The sequence below is a fragment of the Amblyomma mixtum genome, chromosome 4 (genome assembly GCF_055824585.1).
Source record: "Amblyomma mixtum isolate Tamu chromosome 4, ASM5582458v1, whole genome shotgun sequence".
NCBI classification, from domain to species: domain Eukaryota; kingdom Metazoa; phylum Arthropoda; class Arachnida; order Ixodida; family Ixodidae; genus Amblyomma; species Amblyomma mixtum.
The window spans coordinates 153,795,826-153,814,762 of NC_143015.1; the positions used below are offsets into that span (position 1 = coordinate 153,795,826).

General features: G+C 44.6%; 1 protein-coding gene and 1 non-coding gene across 6 annotated transcripts in view; one reads left to right on the forward strand and one right to left on the reverse strand.

Annotated features, from left to right (window-relative positions):
• ema (C-type lectin domain containing ema) overlaps positions 1–18,937 on the forward strand; it is a 93,054-nt gene that overhangs the window by 69,467 nt on the left and 4,650 nt on the right. For 4 of the 5 annotated variants that reach the window (XM_089588397.1, XM_089588399.1, XM_089588398.1 and 1 more), the window contains 4 exons: positions 192–375; positions 2,590–2,746; positions 4,193–4,428; positions 7,344–7,573. In XM_089588397.1, the coding sequence (XP_089444523.1) occupies positions 192–375; positions 2,590–2,746; positions 4,193–4,428; positions 7,344–7,573 (807 nt within the window). Of the gene's footprint in view, positions 1–191; positions 376–2,589; positions 2,747–4,192; positions 4,429–7,343; positions 7,574–15,558; positions 16,114–18,937 lie in introns of those variants that run through there. The other variant, XM_089588401.1, reaches the window with a different exon arrangement.
• TRNAT-GGU (transfer RNA threonine (anticodon GGU)) lies at positions 2,929–3,002 on the reverse strand. The gene has a single exon. It is a non-coding gene; the product is annotated as a tRNA-Thr (tRNA).

The window sequence follows — 18,937 nt, forward strand, 5'->3', positions numbered from 1 at the left end:
GACGTTAATTCGATTTAATTTGGGAAATCGGCCACACAGGGCAATAAGTCGCAGTTTCTAAGAATGCTAGGAACGTGTAGATCGAGTTCCCGTGGCAAAAAGACAAGTTCAGAATCCTCTTCAGTGCACCTTTAAAGCTTTTGCTGTATAAAGAACAATTTGGAACAAAGTTGTTCTTCTCTGGCACACAGGCTTGATGCATCGGAGTCTGTCCCAAGACACGGGTCTTCGTGGTCGGGCAGGCACGGTGGGCGCGGTTCCACCCCACCAGCCCTACCGGCCACTCTTCACGTCATCCACCAAGGTGCCCGGCTTTGCCACGGCCCGCTCTGGCCACCGGGGAAGTGCTGGGGACATCGAGGGTCGGCAGAGAAGGTACGCTTTGCATCTGGGCATTGCAAAATACTCATTAGTGAGGGTTGACAAGCAACGAAAGCATGCTTGACTGTTTTACACAGGTCGCTGTAGTCACGAGCAAGGGAATAGGGAGTCCAACTCATGTGTTGGGCTTTAAATCCAACGCAGCGTTATCATTTCTAAATCGAGCTCGGTCTCGCTTCCTTGCTTACTCGGTGAATCAGTTATCTGGTTCAGTTCAGTAATAACGCCATTAGGGAAAGGTGACAGAGAAAGATATTTTACAGGAGTGTACGAATCTTCGAGAATGTCTGATTCGCTGCACAAGTTATATCTGAATGTGCTCTGAAGTTTTCGAGCAGTTTTCGGATAATCAATATGAGGAAACACCATAATTTCAAACGGCGACTGTTCCAAACGCAGCTCTCACTCCCAACAGCGTGCTGCCATGATGTGTCTGCAGCACCGCAAAACAGTCCATTCATGTGGTGGCGTTCATAATGCTCATACTACATGGCTTCTACGATTAAACTCTATTGAGTGTTTAGCCAGGTTTAGCAAACCCTTCTGATATAACGTTCCCAGGTGAAAATCTTTCCCAGCTCAACTGGTTTATGGAACAATTCCCAGCTGGTTCCAGTTGGAACCAACTGGAACCCAGTTGGTTCCAACTGGAACCAACTGGAAATTGTTCCATAAACCATTTGGGCTGGGAAAGATTTTCGCCAGGCCTGGTCTTGGAGGCCTTGCCTATACCGAAGTGTTGCAGCCAGTCTATCCACTGTTCTCATCAGTGGCAAAAGTTCATTTTCCTGTGCGTATGACATGACGGTGTTACGTACTCTTACTGGATTACAGTATTGATTCTTTTCGCATTTCTGGCCAAACTTCATGGTTTATAGCGCCATGCTGCACCACCACCACTAATGCTTCACTATTTTGAATTGAATTGAATTGAATTGAATCCAAACTTTATTTTACAAATGTGCATACAGTCTTTAGAATGAGCCACAGGCCAAAAGCTAAAGAAAATAGCTTGAAAATGCCTGTGGCTCATCTAAGAGCCATTACAAAATAGTAAATAAAATAAACATACATACAACGGTGGCAGGTCGCATATGAGCACACTATAGAAAGAATTTATAATATTTACGATTGAACGGATGGCTACACAGAGATGTAGCTTGAAACTAGAAAAAACAATTAAAACTGAACAAATGCATTTGAAAGTTATACACTGCTGGGTTGATGACAAAGGGGAAAAGGACACCGATACATACACAAAACTACAATACATGAAAAGAAAGTTATGGAATATTATTTACAAAGTACACTTTTAAATCATGTGGTCGGAGGTTATACATGCTAAACTGGTTAGATTCGTAGCTGTTTAGAACATTAGGTATAAGGAAATTAAGTGCTTGTTTACCATAATTAGTTCTAGTGCGTGGAAGTGTCCATTTTGCAGTTGATCGGGTTTGAACATACTTTTCTATTGGCTTTAACATTGCAATATTAAGCAAAAAAATTACATATTGATGGTGAAGAAAATTTTCACTCGCATGCCTGATGCGGTGAATATTCTGCGCAAGCAGCAAATAATCATACGAGTGTTTGGTTCATACGGGATCCATTTCTTTCATTGTTCGATTTTTATTCTGTTCAATCATTAGCTGCACCGTTTGTGTTCGATTCAGTTGTGTAAAAGTGCTGTTTGTAGAGCCGTGTTATTTGATATTCACATACTTGGCCTAGGGTGCATAGTGTAGAAGAGCAAATATAAAATGCAAGCTGTAATAAAAGGGCCTGCTTATTTATGGCCACTAATAATTTGTGGAGGATGAGTTGCTTGCTTAGTTAGCATGCTAAAGGAGCCAGCTAGTCTCGGAAATCGAGTGAAAGACACGAGGATCGTGGCAGCCCTGAGTGCAGTGGGAAACTGATTCCAAGAATTTCTTTCAACTTTGACTAAAAGTGGAGGAAAAGAATAAAGAAACAGACAAATAGAAACAGCTTACCTTTGATCGGATTGAACGAGCTTGGTTGACTGAGCTGTGGAAGTGGTTTTCCTTCTTTGCTTCTCTCTATTCGTATCGGCATTTGTGTGAAAGAAGTAGCATAACCGAGTGTTGCCAGAAATGTTTACGATTGACTGTGAAAAGAAATTGTAGTGTGGCTGGTTCCACATACTTTTAATTTCGCTCTATCTGAAGGAACTTGCTCTTTCAACAGGCGTTCGGGAAGCAGCCCTGTATCCCGTGGCCGGTCGACGTCGCGGGAGTCCTCACCACGCATGGGTCACAGGTCACGTGACCATTCAGAGGAGATACCCCTGGAGGACCTGTCCACGAGGGCACTGCCTGTCGCGACTGGTCCTTCACCCGTACAGGTGTGTGTATGTGTGTGCTGGTACGGGATCTGTTTGGTCAAATGTTCAGGGGAATCCCCCAAGGTGGAGTAGGTTTGTAATAAGGGAGTCATTACTCATTGGCATCCACCTGAGCGAAGCCATATGGCTACAAAGGAAAGCTATACAGCTTTCTCAGAAACTTCGCAGTTAAAGAAAAATTCGTCCTGGTCTGGGGTTTGAACCCAGGACCACTGCTTCACCGGAGCAGTCGCTCTACCAACTGAGCTAACCGGGACGGAAAGCTTATGGTAGGACGAGAGCGAGTTGATCAATAACTCGAAGTGGGAACAGTGTTGGTCAAATGTTTAGGGGAATCCCCCAAGGTGGAGTAGATTTCGAACCCCAGACCAGGACGAATTTTTCTTTAACTACGAAGTTTCTGAGAACTACGTAGTTCTACGTGAACTACGTTTCTTTAACTACGAAGTTTCTGTCAATGAGTAATGACTTCCTTATTAGGATCTCCTCTCTGTTTGTATTAAGCTTTACAACTGTACACACTTGCACAAGGGCCGTGCTTTAGAACATTTTTTTTGTGATTTAGATGGGTTGCTGTGCTTATATACTCGGAAGCAGCCTTTAATACTTCAGTTTTCTGATCATATGTTTAGAAACTACTTAGTAATTAAACTATACAGATATCATGCATCCATGCTTTAATATCTGTTGTGTAGTTGCAGGCTTCTTTGTTAGAACTGCGATGAGAATTCTGCATTGGGTTTGTTGTCATGGCTGCTTGGGCTTGGTGCTTTTGGGCACCTTTCTAGGTGCAATCATGTTGATTGTTGCGTGTTGTGTTCGAATCTAGAACCCTCTGGTAATATCACTCAGTGGCTGCACGCAGCACACTTTCAGAACCACCAGGCAGATACTGAATAAGTGTATGTGATACGCAGTTGTTTCTGTGTGGGGCATTTGTTTCCTTGGATTTTGTGCTGCCATGGTAGGGAGACAGCCTTTGCGGGTGTCCTGTACGCAGACTTGTTTGAAAACAGTGGGATTTACGAACTTGAATGGTCCCATGCGCGGAACAACATTGGTGGTGCGAAAGAATGCATGGAGCTTAGTAAAGTAGCAACGTGGATCTGCAGATTGGGTTGTTTTTCCTGGTAAAGAGGAACACCACCAGTTATATGAATTCTAGGAAACCGCGTGAGGCAGTTGTGTGTTTCATACATCGTCTTATAAGAAATCTCTCATAATGGAACACGCTCCCGTAAGAAACAAGCCTGCCATCCTGGCTGCGAAAATGTGTCTGTTTCTTTGCACCGATTTGTCGCAAAATGCAGTTTGTTGCACAAATGAGGGGCGCATGATCAGGGTTGCACTGTATTGTTATCGAAATTCACGTCTTTCATAAAAGGACAATTGTTTTTTTTTGGTACCAGCATGGCTCACTGTCTTTTGTTGTCAACTTCCGTGCAGATGAGACCATGCCCAGGCAGTTCCAGTGACAGTGGTTCTTCTGGCGGTGTCTCGAAGAAGCTGCGCTCTGAAGAGACTGCCGTGGACCAGGCTGTCGCGGCCTTGCCCAAAGTTGTCGTTGCAGTGCCACCGGTCTCTCTGCTGGCTTCTGCAACAGAGTCCACAGAGTTTGACGTCCCACTCTTGCTTCCGCCCAAAGAAGGTTCCGCAGCGCTGCTTCCATCACCTGTCTCTAGGTGCATCCCCGATTGTTGAGTGCCTAATCTAGAAATTCTTCTTGCCTGCGAGGAATTCCTGCAGCTCGCACTGATCACAAGCTGCAACATTGCCCCAACGAATCTCTTTGCCAGCTATTATGCCTGCTTAAGGGGACATTGAGGAGAAATTGAAGCTGGCTTGTATCGACAGAATACCAGCTCCTGATTAGAAAAACGCCACTCATACTGATAACAAAGCTCTTGTAACGTAGAAAAGAGCAAGAATCAAAATACAGGTATCGCCGCCACAGGCCAAACTCGCAAGTACAAGCGTGATGACGTCATAGGACAAAACAGTGTTGCTAGAACCAATGGTTCTAGAAACACTAGATCACGAGAAAGCACGAATCACTGAGGCACAGCCAATGCATGCGCATATCTCCTTGACGTCACCAGATGGCGCCACGTATCCGGCAACTACGCGCGTGCCTGCAGCGCCGGGACCAATCAGCGCCTGCTCCCCGGCAGTAGGCGGGCTCCCGGTATTCTGCTATCGGTAACAAGGTACACGGTATGCTAAAGGTGTCTATTTGCGAGAACTTCGTTGACGACTTCTAGAACGGGATCCATCGTAACGCTGGCAAAACGCCGGTGCAAATGTAAACGAAGCGACGGTAGCGACGGCCGCAATAGCCGATAGATAGATGCCTTCAACGTGTGGCCAGTGGTAGCTTTGTTTTCGGCTGCTGCCAGGCCGCACTGCTGGCTGTCAGAAATCATGGAGTCTGCCTTACGTCATGTGCACGTCGTGTTTCACGTCACTTAGTCCTGTGTCGTCATAGGAGAATCCCAAGTTTGAATCAGAGCGGCGGGAAAAACTTTTTCAACTTTGAATCCAGATTTCTTAGAAATAAATGCATCTTTCGCTGCCAGCCAAGTGACAACAAAGCCATGAAATGCCAAACTATCAGATTTTACTGTAAAAAAAATATTGATAGAGCTCTCCTCACTGTCCCTTTAAGTTTCTATCTAGAACATGGCTTGTTGTGTAACGAAATGGCAGCTGGGTTTTTTTTTTATCTACTGCACGTTGGATGCCTATGCCAGTGTACTGTGGGATGTGAGTGTATGCTAAAGAAACTGAGAGGTAAAAATTAGTTGAGAGCCCTGCATTCTTACATGCTGCTCATTGGCACACGTGCAGCTTTGTGTTACTAAACAGCACGTATCTATACTATTGATGGTCCTTAAGGGTGACGAAGTGGATTCCAAGGGAAGGCAAGCGTAGCAGGGGGCGGGAGAGAGTCAGGTGGGCGGATGAGATTAAGAAGTTTGCGGGGATACGGTGGCCGCAGCTGGCACAGGACAGGGCTAATTGGAGAGACATGGGGGAGGCCTTTGCCCCGCGGAGGGCGTAGTCAGGCTGATGATGATGATCATCGTCATACAACAATACAGTAGATTCCCGTTACAACAAACTCTTAAGGCGAACTTAGCGAAGACGAATCCTCAGATAAGATGAACAGTGTGCAACCTATATGGTTGTTTTCCTATAGAATTCGATGAAAAATGAGAGAATTTTTGCCTAAATTTTATATGCATGCGAAAGCAGAATTGCATGGACATTGGCTTGTCTTGTTACTTTACTGGTGGCTTTCTAATGTTGGCTTATCATGCTGTTTTTCATGTCTTAAAGGTTGGGGGGGGGGGGGGGGGGGGGCCTCTTTTGGGGGCATCTACCGCTTCGTCCTTGAGTTGTACCCGACCATAGGTGCCCGTGCCACTTCGTGTTGATGCGTGGCCACATCGGACGCACTGGCCATCTGAAGAGCGTAGCCATATATCTCTCGCATGTGCAAGCTGGGAGTAGGCAACCCTGAACATTGTAGTACTATAAATTAAAATGTACACTACAGTGTATTGCGCTGCAAGGGAATACCGTAAAAACCCGCGTATAATACGAGGTTTTTTTCCCATAATTAGCGTCCTAAATTTCCACCTCGTACTATTTGCGGATCCGAACAAAATTTTCGAAGTTGCTCGAAGTTTTGGTTTCGTTTTTGTGGCGTGGCTACGGCTTGGCTTTGCTATTGGCGCGTGGCTACGGCTTGGCTTCGTTACTCTCGACAAACGACGTCACGACGTCGTTTCTTTGTTGATCCGTTGGGTGCGCCGGGGGGTCGCGGTGTGCCATGCGCCTGTTGACAACGCACGTGCTCGCATGTAAGGCACGCTTCGTGAAGTGGATATTGTTTTAGGGAGCACGATGTCACGGTCTTGAAAACAGTACTCGGCTACTTTCAAGCGATTTTAGCTGCGGAGAACATCGGCAACGGTGCGGCCGGGAGGCAGTTTGGTGTCGTCGAAGGAAGCATTCGTGGATGGCCACAACAGAAAGAAGCCCTTTTCGCGTGCAGCGGAACGCGACGAAGCTTTCGCGGCCGCTTGATGGTTGTGTAAACAAACCATTCAAGGACGCAGTCAAGCGGTGCTACGCAGAGTGGATGCGCTCAGGTGAGCCTGCAGTGACGCCAACCGGGCGGCTGAAGCGGGCTTAAGAAGCGCGGCATCTCGAGCGCCCTCGATGGCACGGAAGATGAGTACATTTGGGATGATTTGTCGGACAAAGAAATGTCCGAAGAAAGCGCTACTGAAGAACAAAGTAATTGAAGTGAAGTGCGGGATGCGATTTGAATAAATGTCTTCTGTGAGCTTGTGCTACTCGTATTATACGTGGGTGAAACTTTTTTTTTCCCATTTCGCGTCTCTAAAACTTAGCCTCGCATTATATTCGGGTTCCTATTATACGCGGGTTTTTACGGTACTTAGCAATGAAAGATCACTTGAAATACCCCTCGATGATCGTTTTTATCTTCACTGGTGCAGCGTATCCTGTTGCTGGCAGTGCTGCTAAAACTGCACTTCTTAACGTAAATTTCTCTCTCCACACACAGTGTTGGTGAAGGGGCCGAAAGTCCGTCGGAAGAGTGCCACAAGCCGTGCTGCGTCAGTGAGACGTCATTCTCGGAAGGGTCCAACATCGCGGAACACTACAACGGGGACTTCGCGGAGGAGGAGGAAGATTCGTGTCGATCGCTGTCCGAGGACACCACCGTCCTCGGCACGGAGGTGGACGACGGCTTCGAGGCCACACTCACGTTGGCCGCAACGTCCAAGGCCAAAGGTGTGGTGCACACAGTCTGATGGGCGCGCCCGTCCTGCTTCGTCGCACCGCGCTGAGGGTCGAGATGCGGTCGTCACTGTGCGGCCGGTGGTTTTAGCCGTGCTGGAGCATTGGCTGGCATGTTGAGCAGTTTTGTTGGTGACCTGTGAACAGCTTGGCTGCAGGTTTTTATTGTTTACATACAGTGGCAACAAGCTCGTGATCTTAAGGGGGGACACTGGTCTTGAAAAAAAAATTTTTATTAATGAAGTCACAGTTATGAAATCTTCAGGGAATATGTATTTTTGTGTGCCGATTCTAAATATGTGATTTAATTTCATGTAAAACAATTCCTTGAGCACTTATGCACTTTTTATGCTAGTATTTTGCGGAGAGTTTTGAAGAAAATTTGCTGCGGGAAACTCGCTGAAATGTATGCCATTATGTTCTCTTGACACCAAGGAATACAATAAGGGTGAAAATGTCTTCCTGCCTATCATAGAACTTAAGTTATAGAGTTCTGAAGTTGTCGCTTCAGAAATGAGAAGGAAAGTGTGTATTCCTGTTTCTGAAGTGGCAGCTTCAGTACCCTATTAGTCGACTTCTATGAGAGCCAGGAAGACAATTTCACCCTTATTGTATTCCTTGGTGTCAAGAGAACCCAATGGCATACATTTCAGCGAGTTTCCTGCAGCAAATTTTCTTCAAAACTCTCCGCAAAATACTAGAATAAAAAGTGCATAAGTGCTCAAGGAATAGTTTTACATGAAATTAAATGACATACCTAGAATCAGCGCACAAAAATACATGTGCCCTGAAAATGTAATCACTATGGCTAAATTAATCAAAATTTTCTTTTCAAGACCAGTGTCCCCCCTTAAGAACAGCAATTTGCTGCCACCTAATGCACAGTAGCATAGCATTTTCCATGCGGCCTAGTTATGCAGCGCACGTCGTTCCACATGGTTTCCCACCTGGATCGACGTGAACTTGCCTAACTTTGTTTTTTCTTCGTTAAGTGCGAAGAAGAAAGATCAAGCTCGAGTGAAGTCTGGACAAAGGAGGAATTGTCAGCAGCAGCTGCACACACTGCGTCTCAAAGTGTACGAATTTATAAGTAAGACGTGTTAGTGAAATATCTAGTGCTCAATACATGGCGTATTGACTGTAGCTGCTTGAAGTGCTGCCGACCACTACGTTTGCGCTTTGTGTTGAAAATTTTATATTCTTCCCCGAGTGGTAGTACTAACCATACATAAGAAAACCTAACATTGAACCCCTAGCAGTCTGTGTAAATATTTGTATATTCAAGCTGCTTCTGCTAAGTGGAGCCTCTTAGTTTCCCAATGTTGGCGCCTATAGACGAATAATATAGATCGATAAATGCTGAGCACCTGTGAAGTAAGAGGTGTTTTGCATGACTTTGCAAAGCAGTAGCGGATTGTTCAGTTTTGATTGTCGTCTAAAGGACGGACATCTCAAATGCATCTTTCACTGCTCCTTAAGCCGTAGCCAGTGCATTTTTGCATCTTGCTTCTTGTGCTGGCTTATTTTAAATGTCTTGTAGGATTTTTTCACCTGTTGGGTAGTTTTGGTGTTGCATCAGGTTTGAAAGTTTGCATCAGGTTGAAAATCAAAACCACATTTTGAAATATGGTGTCATAATTTTAAAATTTTATGAGTACTCATGGTTTCGGTATCATGCAAGATATGTAAAGTAAGCAAACTCAACAAAAGTTTTAGCATCATGGCACTTTAAAGGTTTGGTTTATTTGGTAAAACAGTGGCTCTCTTGGGGCAGTTCTGTAGTTGGCAGTAGCATGTTTCTTGTTAACTAGAGAAGAGAGTTGTTTTGTGGAGCCATTTTTTTTTTTTTCTAACTGAAAAAGATGATTTTTGGATTCTAGTTTTCTGGCACTTACTGTATTCTGTTAGGTCTGCCAGTAACCACGGGCTTGAATCTTTCTGTACACGATACTGACATGTGTTTGTTTTGATTACTTTAATTTAGCCACTTGTTTCTCATTGTGCTAACTGACAAACAACCTGGTATCTCTAGATTTCTGTCCCGTCACTGTGTAAAAATTTGTTTTTACAAAAAATTGCAATGTTTCTATCAGCCCCAACATTTGCTCTGTTGATGCATACTTGTCATGCATACTATGCCTTGTTTTTTATATATATACCGGTTTTATGGTGGTTGCATCTTTTACAAGACCTTTATATGGCTTTGTAATCTGTTCTTTCCTATAGGTAATATTATACCTGTTCCCTTAGAACAGCCAGAAATGTGGCGCGTTTTTAATGGACTGTTGATGTTGTGCACTGCGAGTACTAACTAGTGTTGAATAACCTAACAGAGGCTTCCTTTGTACAAAGGCGCTTTGTGAAAACTGAGCTAGAGCTTTTGTATGGCTGGGTAGTACAGCTGTAGGTTCGAGACAGTGGGCAGTACGTAGATGTATAGTGCTTGGAAGTGAGGTTTTCTAGGACAAGACACATAGATTCCTAGGCACGGACTCGTGATGCTGAGTGAATTTTTTTTTTAATCTCACGGAAGACACCTTTGCACCTTTTGCAGTTTTCTCTGCTAGCGAAGAGGTCTGTTCGTGATGCGGTATATATAGCTTGTAAAGAATAGTTTTTCTCCTTATTTTGTATAAAGCGCACAATTTATGATAGTGCTTGTCTAGTCTCTAGGCATGGATGGTCTCTCAGTAGTGAACTTCTGAGAGACTGGTGCATAGTGCAGTTCTGTTTGCCACTCCTGACCAACGGTCAATGGAATGCCGAACAAGTTGTGCGAGTATCTTGGGCTTGTGAAAGAGTCTGACAGAGTAATTGTGATGGTGAATGTGGTGTTGACGCGAATGACACTGTTAGTTGTGGTAGTTCCAGTACGATGGCAGCAAAAGTGGTGTTGCTTTGCATGTTGAGCGAAGCTGAAATTTTTGTCAAGCCACGACGTTAAGAGAGAGATGAGATGAAAATCCACTTGACGCATTAACAGCATGCAATTTCATTGCGATTTATGCAGTGCGATGACTGAAAAATTTCCTGAAATTACTTGAGCCAGTGCGTCGGTGCTTATTCAGTCCTGCAGTATCGATTCGCTAACACTCAGATTTCACACAGACGTGGCGTTTGCTACATTCCTCCGTGTTATTTGCATGTTTTGAATGAAACAAGGAAAATTGCCTCTAGTCGACAGCGGAGACTCTCAAACCTGGTTTCGTGGAACCCTTGGAATGCTTTTTAGGTTCTCCGAGCAATTAAATTTCCGCTTGCCTTAGCTAACGCTTCTCCCTTGTGCCCTTTGTTTTGAGACTAATTGCACTGCAATTGCATACAGCACACTGTTTCACTATGCGTAGTGTACCTCGGGGGATCCTGAACTGAGCGGTGATCGGTGCCAAAAACACAGTTGAAGTTTTCAGAGGACACTGGCCTTAACCCTTTGAGCGTCGAATTATTTTGAAGAAACTTTCCCAGGTGGTCAAATTACTTTATTGCGGATCTTGAATCTACAAAATGTATATAATCGAGATTAAATAGTAAAAAAAAAATTAGGAACAGTACTTTGGTGACAGCATCACTCCCAACTGGAAAATGTTCAATAGAATAGAATAGCAACGGTGATAAACAAGCTAAGAGCAGCACCAATAAAGATAGAAATCAACTTTCGCCGCCTCTGCAAAACAGTGCCCACAAAGAGAACACACGTTTCGCGCGACTCCGTTGCGATCCCGCGGCGGAATCGAAACCGCGTAGGCGCGTTGCCACAGAGGGCGAGAATACCTCGCGAGCAACGGTGATAAGCAAGCTAAGAGCAGTGCCAATAAAGATAGAAATCAACTTCAGCAGCCCCTGCAAGATAGTGCTGACAAAAAGAAAACTCAAATTTCGCGCGACTCCGTTGCGATCACGCGGCGAAACCAAAACTACAAAAGGGGTGTTGCCGCAGTCTGTGCCGCCGCGCTAAAGCTAGACATAAGTTCTGCTTATCTCCGTAAGAAGGCAGCACAAAATTCAAACACTTCTTGTAAGTCCTAAGAGGTGGCAGCACCCCCCAGTGAGCACGCATTGTTCTTTTGGCGCAAAATTTCAAACGGAAGATCGAAACCGTACCCGTATGGCAAAGACCTTGCGGGACAGAAAACCGCCACCGTACATATACGGCAAAAACCTTCAAAGGGTTAAGAACAGTGGCAGAGACGCAGTCATTCAAATTAGTGACTGAGGCGGAGCAATTGCCAACAGTCCACTGTAAGGCTAATCCCACCTCACCACCAGGACCACCAACAAATGCGGGTTACTGACATCCTAGTCAAAATCAAGAGGAAGAAATGGGCTTGGGCAGGGCATGTAATGCGAAGGCAAGATAACCGCTGGTCCTTAAGGGTAACAGAGTGGATTCCAAGAGAAGGCCGGAGTAGCAGGGGACGGCAGAAAATTCAGTGGGCAGACGAGATTAAGAAGTTTGCTGGGATACGGTGGCCGCAACAGGCAAAGGACAGGTTTAATTGGAGAGACATGGGAGAGGCCTTTGCCCTGCAGTGGGCGTAGTCAGGCTGATGATGACGAGGATGTGTCGGCACACTTTTTTTTTGCATGCACGTTAGGCAGGAAGGGACGGAAGCCAGGACAGACAAGGCTGCTTAGCACCACTTGACAGCCTCTGGGGTTCCCCAAAAAGGCTGAGAACCCCTGGCCTACTGCAACGCGAGACCATAGGTGCTGAGTTTTCCAGCTTGTTTCGACACAAGCATCGCCTTCTTAGCAATAGATAGCACTGTTGTCATCTTTCAGTGAAACCTTACTTTACTGCAGGGGTTCTCAAACTGGGTTCCGCGGAACACAGGGGTTCCGCGGGCTGTCTTCTTGTGTTCCGCGAGAACCCTCACCGGCCCTGACCCGGCAGCTGATATCAGACTGGCTCTGAGTGCTACTGAGCCACGCTTTGACTTGCTCTTAAAAGGGAAGCAGTATCACCCATAAACATTTAACTTTTGCAACTCTCTCTTTGCAAAAATGCACTCGACAACATTGCTGGTAAGTGAAAGCAGGGGAGGGGGGGGGGGGGGGGTTCCCTGGAACTTATTGAAGGCTTTTGGGGTTCCTCCAAGCAAAAAAGTTTGAGAACCCCTGCTTTACTGTATAAGCTGGCTGCGGACAACAGGGCACAGGGGTTAATTTTTTTTAGCGAACTTACACATACCATCATGAATGCAGTTACTGGCCCATGCCCACCACTAATGGCTGCTTTCGTGTGAAGTTTGAGTGTAAACTGGGCAGTCGTTTGTTGAAAACAGCATATGTGCCCCCGAGACCCAGCTATCAAAAATTTTCGCGCATTGGACAGTACAGCTGCAAACACTACAGTCATGCAAGGAGGTTTAGTGTTGAAAAAAGCCCTTTTTACCTACTTTTAGAGCCTGTGCTGCCATCTAGGGAGTATGGTCAAAGTCGTTACATTTCCCTCGTCTTCAGGAGCTCTGAAAAAAGTGAGAGGCAGTGGAAGCACCTTTTATGGTAGGGGTAAGAATAAAACAAAAGGATTTACACACATTCCAGCTGGCGTTAAAGCACTTATTAGCACTAGTTATAGTGCAGCTAATGCACATAGTATAAGCATGCATCTGAGCAAATGAGGAATTTTCTTGTGTGCTTCGGGAATCTTCACGGCTTGTTCCATAGTAATCGCACATTTCCCAGCATGCAGCCATAAGTTCAAAATGGGTAAAAAGATAGTTCATTCATGTTTTGGAACTTGAATTATTACATCCTAAACATACAAAGATGTTTAAACCAAATTGGAGGCCTAATTTACACTCAGGGTCTTGAGGGCTATACCTTCTTCTGTTATTGATCGAACAGTCTGTATATTTGGGAGGAGTGAGTACTGCTCTAGTAAACTGCACAACCCGTTTCTTAATTGGGTCTTTGACTGAAAGTGTTTCTGAATGTTTGTAGAAGAAAAGTGTGTGACATGCGAGCTCCCTGTGCCAGTGTCTTGCGCTTTTTATGCTCAAACCTCCTACTCCGTGAAGTGTGCAAAAAATATTCTCCTCGGTTCTGAAGAGCTCTGTGACATTCAGTGTCTTGGTTCTGAGTGAGCACAGCTTTGAAAACCTTTTGTACTGACTGTTTGTGGTTGTTAGATGTCAGTGCTGTGTGTCGAAAACAATGCACGCTACTTGCCGCCGAACTTGTGCATTCTTTCTGAACCTGTTGCGAAGTTCAAAAAGTTCAAAATTTGCAAAGTTCAGTAGTTCAAAAAAAAAGGCTAGAAAGCTTTCATTCTGCATTTTTTAGTCATCTTTCTGTAAAACTGCATTTGCTTATTATGTTAGTAACAAAACTGTTGCCAACTTCATCAAACAGGAAAGTAAATTGGCTATTTTAGCACACATTCAGGCTTTGCAACATTTTGTGCTAGTCTTCGCTGTGTGTAAAGTTGATTCGAGTTATTCCAGTGAGAGTAAGTATGCTCCTCTAAATGCATTCTTGGTCTTAGGCACCTTAAAAAGCACCTTTCTTCATTTCTTTGAAAGTATGTCAAAGTTCAGTTTATGCAATGACATTCATTGCTTGGTGGGTCCTTTGTTTGTTGTGTGACGGCTGTTACTTCCCCATTCAAAGTATGCCAAGCACAGATGCAAAAATTTTTTGAACGTGAGAAAAGATGGTCGAAAGGACTACCTGTGTCTGCACTTTCAGGGTGGGTCGAGTGGGGTTCTTCGTAAACGCAAGAATTTTGAAATGGCTACATGACTAGTCTAACAGCAGTTTTCTTAATTTGCTGAAGTTCGTTTGTATAAAATAAACCGTCTTATGGGCAACTCATTGTGTTTGCTCACATAATGGCTGCACTTTGCTGGAAAAATCTGCAAAAATTTGGTAAATGGGCTTATTATGTGCGGCAATATAAAATTTGAATAAAATTTTGTTTTGTTTTTTTCAACTAAAGAGCTAGTGCATCTATTATGTGAATAAATGCATATAAAACAGGATTTTGGCTTTGCTGGCCTTGATGGCCAACAGTGTTTCAAGTCTGTTATCCATCAAGTTCAATCTGCTGACAGTACAAACCTTGACTTGAAAGTTCGTAGTGGATGTGCTGTGCTTAATTATGATGTTGTTTTGTTACTTGCGTTGTTGTGGGACACATCACTGTGACGGCACTGCGAATGCTTGTATGTGATGAAACTGTATGTGATGAAACTGTAGCTGCAAAACGGTTTGCTGGGCCATGTTGAGTATTGGCGATCAAAGTGCTTTGGCTTGTTCAGGGTCCTCTTGATCACATATTTGCAGCTTTTGTTTCTGAACACTCTTGTTTATGCACACATGTTGTAAGCCATGAATCGTACATTGTTGCCGCATGTAGTCTAATAGTTGCTTAATAAGGTCTTTCTGCAGTTTTTCTAGGAACCTACGATTGTGTTGATCGGGATGAGCAGCCCTGACATTGCCATCCCGTGCTGTTTAAAAATTTGCCTTCATTTTATACTCTGAACAACACTTAGAGTGGTGAACATTTTGCAACTGCCTTCCGAGCATGGTGTTCCGATTTGTGACAGTTAAGTTTTGATGACAAGTGTTTGCTGTCTTGAATAGACACATTTGGCCAGAATCACACGATTGTCTTTACGGTTCTCCTTTATGCATTTTTACGGAGGCTGCCGTTTAGCTTGCTCAGCTGCTTGCTTCAACTGTGCTTGCTGAATTACTTGCCTGATTCCACCAGTGGTTCTCAATCTTTGCAAAAACCCTGTAACCCTGCAACTTATTGGCCCACCTTACTGACCTAGCTGGATGTAGGAGTGGCTTCAAAGTTGCTCGTCTCTCAGAGGCTCACATTTTGGGGCATTTGCTCTAACACGTCAGTGTAGAAAAGCAAGGGCTGCCATTCATGATTGCCTTCATTGCTCCCAAAGCATTGCACAGTGCAGTAACACCTTTGAAACTTGCTTGCATTTTCTCCTGCCTTTCTGCATTTCCAGATGTGTGGTGTGCACAGTCTAGTGTGTTTGTGCCACTGGGAACAAGTGTTCAAGCCAGCAGCACACAGCTTCGCCGGCCTTTCAGCCACCCGTCTTGGATGTAGTTCCAGCTTCACGTTTCATTTCTGCTTCGGCTTGTGCTTTGGGTTTGGGTTCAGCTCAGAGCTGCGTGAAGAAGGGAAGCAGCAGACTTTTTCATTTGCATGGTTTTGCAACGCCTAGCAGTCACTACGTCTCGCAATAAACCAGTGCATTGTTGAGGCTGGGGATGATCGGAAGAGAAGGAAATAGGCAAGGAATTTTTGTTTGTGAGACTATCTCTTCTGTCTTTCAGAGTGTGTGTGTGATGGGGGAAGTGAGTGAATGATGTGATCTTAGGAAGTGCTCATTCTTTGTGCTGTTTTTTTTTCTTTTTTTGCTGGAGTGGCGTGCATATGGACAAAAACGCCGTTCTGTACAGATGTTGGCAAAACTACTGTTTGGCACATGCATTGTAAATAGGAGAGACCCTTGAAATGGTAGATGGAGAGTAAATATATATATTTGAAAATTTTGCGTAAGGGTTGCACTTTGTTTTGCGTCTCTTGGTGTCGCTCGTGATGACATGCACATTGACCAAAGTAGGAAAAATTATTTCAAGCGCGTCACATTTCCTCTTCACATCTTCAAAGCATGCTTTTGCAATTCTGTCAACAGTCGCCATTTTTTGCGGGAAGAATCGAATATAGCCTACTGGAACAGAAGTGCACAGGCCTTTCATGCACTTTTTTGCTAAAGAAATATGATCTTTGAGCTGCATTCATTCGTTTTAATTACTGTATTTTCCGGTGTATAAGACGCACCCTTGTATAAGACACACCCGCCATATATGCAGGCTGTCATTGAAAAAGTTGGTATATAAGACACACACGTGTATAAGACGCACCCCAATTTAACCGATTAGGTTACTGAGAATTAAACACGCTTGCGCGACCATCGCGAAATTCACAGTCTGTGAGAAATTCTTAAGCAACGCTAAGTGATCGAAAAAGACAACACTCACGCTATACCCGCCTACGTTTTAGGAAAAAAAAGAAAAAACGAAAGTACTCTGCATTATGTCCATAACATTTTATTTCTACTTTAAACCTACGAAGTCTTCATCTTCGTATGCGCTATCAAAATGTTCGCCCATTTCTGGCGGCAACGCGGCTGAAACGTTCTCTTCGTACTACGTACACGGAGCAAAGTTGCAAAGGATGGCTAAAAAAGAACGCCGGCTTGTCTTCGCTTGTCTTGACAATGGCGAGAAGTGCGATTGTCTTCATCTTTTGGCATTTCACATTACTTTTGCTTGGGGCCTCCGAAACGGTCGCGTGTTTGTGATCCCGGATGTCGTCATCCCAGCCATTTCATGATAAAGTTCACCTAAGAAAAGCTGCGCACGGCGATCACCGTATTGAAGTATTAACCGTGTTACAACCGCGTCATTGGTAGTGATATTTTTTCGATGAAAAAAGCTTGAACATGAACCTGGGTAACTTCTGAACTCGCAAAAAAAAAACACGAAAAATTAGCGTATAAGACGCACCCTTGTATAGGACGCACTAGCAAAATTTTTGAAAAAAAGCTGCGTCTTATACACCGGAAAATACGATAATACTTGCTCTGTCAGCTAGATTAAAATGAATGTTGTGGCTGCATAGTTCCACAATTCTGGACTAATGTTGAAGCAGCCGAGTTGATAAACATTTTACTTTTTGTATATTGCATGCTAGCCTGCACTAGAACACACTGCCATGATGTGCTTAAGCTTCAGTAACTTGGCAAACGTTCAAAGGCTTGCTGTTTACAAGAAATCAGTGTTGAAACTTGGATGAGTGTTAGCCAGTCTTTTTAGTTGATGATATAGAAAAAATTGAAAGGAAAGGAAAATTGAGGAAATTTGAGGAAAGGAAATGATGCAGCAACTGTGTCTCATATCTCAATGTGCACCTGAACTGTCCCTGCAAGGGAAGGCAGGAAGGTGGGAGTGGAAGAAGAAAGAGAGAAAGAGGTGCCGTAGTGGAGGTCTCTGCTATAATTTCGACCACCTGGTGACCTTTAAAGTACACTGACATCGCACAGCACATGGGCGCCTTTTGCGTATCGCCGCGGTCTGGTTCAAACCCAGGAACTCCGGCTCAGTGGACGAGCGCCTTAACAGCTGAGCCATAGCGGCGGGTACCCAAGCGTTATCATCATAAAAAAATTGTTGTCATCCAGACAAAGAACGCTTTTACCTGTGCATGTAGGATACGTAAGGAAAGTAAATGATCAATAAACCTTCATTTCATCCGCCGTGGCGGCACATCCAAGGCACAGACCAGCGACTGCTTTGCACACTCCGCTGTTTTTCTGAAGGCATTCCCTTAATTCGTAACGATTTTTTTTTTACACACATCGGGGAATTTTAGTCATCCTTGTCATGAGTTTGGTTTATGGGGCTTAATGTCCAAAAGCCATAGTGGAGGGCTCTGGATAATTTAGATCACCACATACGAAGCCTACAAAGCGTTCATGCTCAAGCTCTTCGGACCTGCCTAGGACTACCGAAATTTAGCCGTACAAATCGTCCAGCAGAAACCAATCACTACCTACTCAACACTTGACACACTGAAGGCACATTTCGGACACTCCTCCTGGGTTCCCTCTCAACACCTTGCCAGTCGTCCTATTACCAGGCCACACATATCATTCACAAACACCACTGATGCACATCGCGGCGTCACAGTTTACAGCCTCCTCTAGATGGCCCTCTCAACTATGGAGCATGCACAAACCCCTTGCGCTTCTTTCAATACCGGGCATCAGGAAGAAGATTGATTTATTGCCGATGGAACTTAAACAAGCCACTCTTGAATATTTCCATAAGCATCATGCAAACCTGCTGCACATCTAATCAGACGGCTCAGTGAACCCTATCAGTTCTTCAGGCTCAGTGGTCATCCCAGCAAGGGCTACAGAAATCAGGACAGCTCATCAGACTTCTTAGACGTGTGCAGAACTAACCGCTCTTCATGTCGCCTTTGAGCACGTCAATCGGCACAGTCCTCAGCAGTGGTCTATCGTCAGATTCCAAAGCAGCCCTTTCAGACTTACCAGCTGCTCTTCGCCGCGTTGTGCATGAACAACTACTCGCGGAAATCAGAGGACTACATCACTCTGCCATCAAAAAAGGGCATGGCGTTATCTACCTATGGCTACTAGGACACAGCAGCATAGCAAGCAGTCATCCACGACAATGATTGTGTGTCAATCCCCATTTCTAGAGCAGACGCAGCATGCAGGCTTCGCATACTTGCATGCGAGATCACACCTGCCATGTAGAAACCCGGCCAATTTTCGAATTCACGTTTAA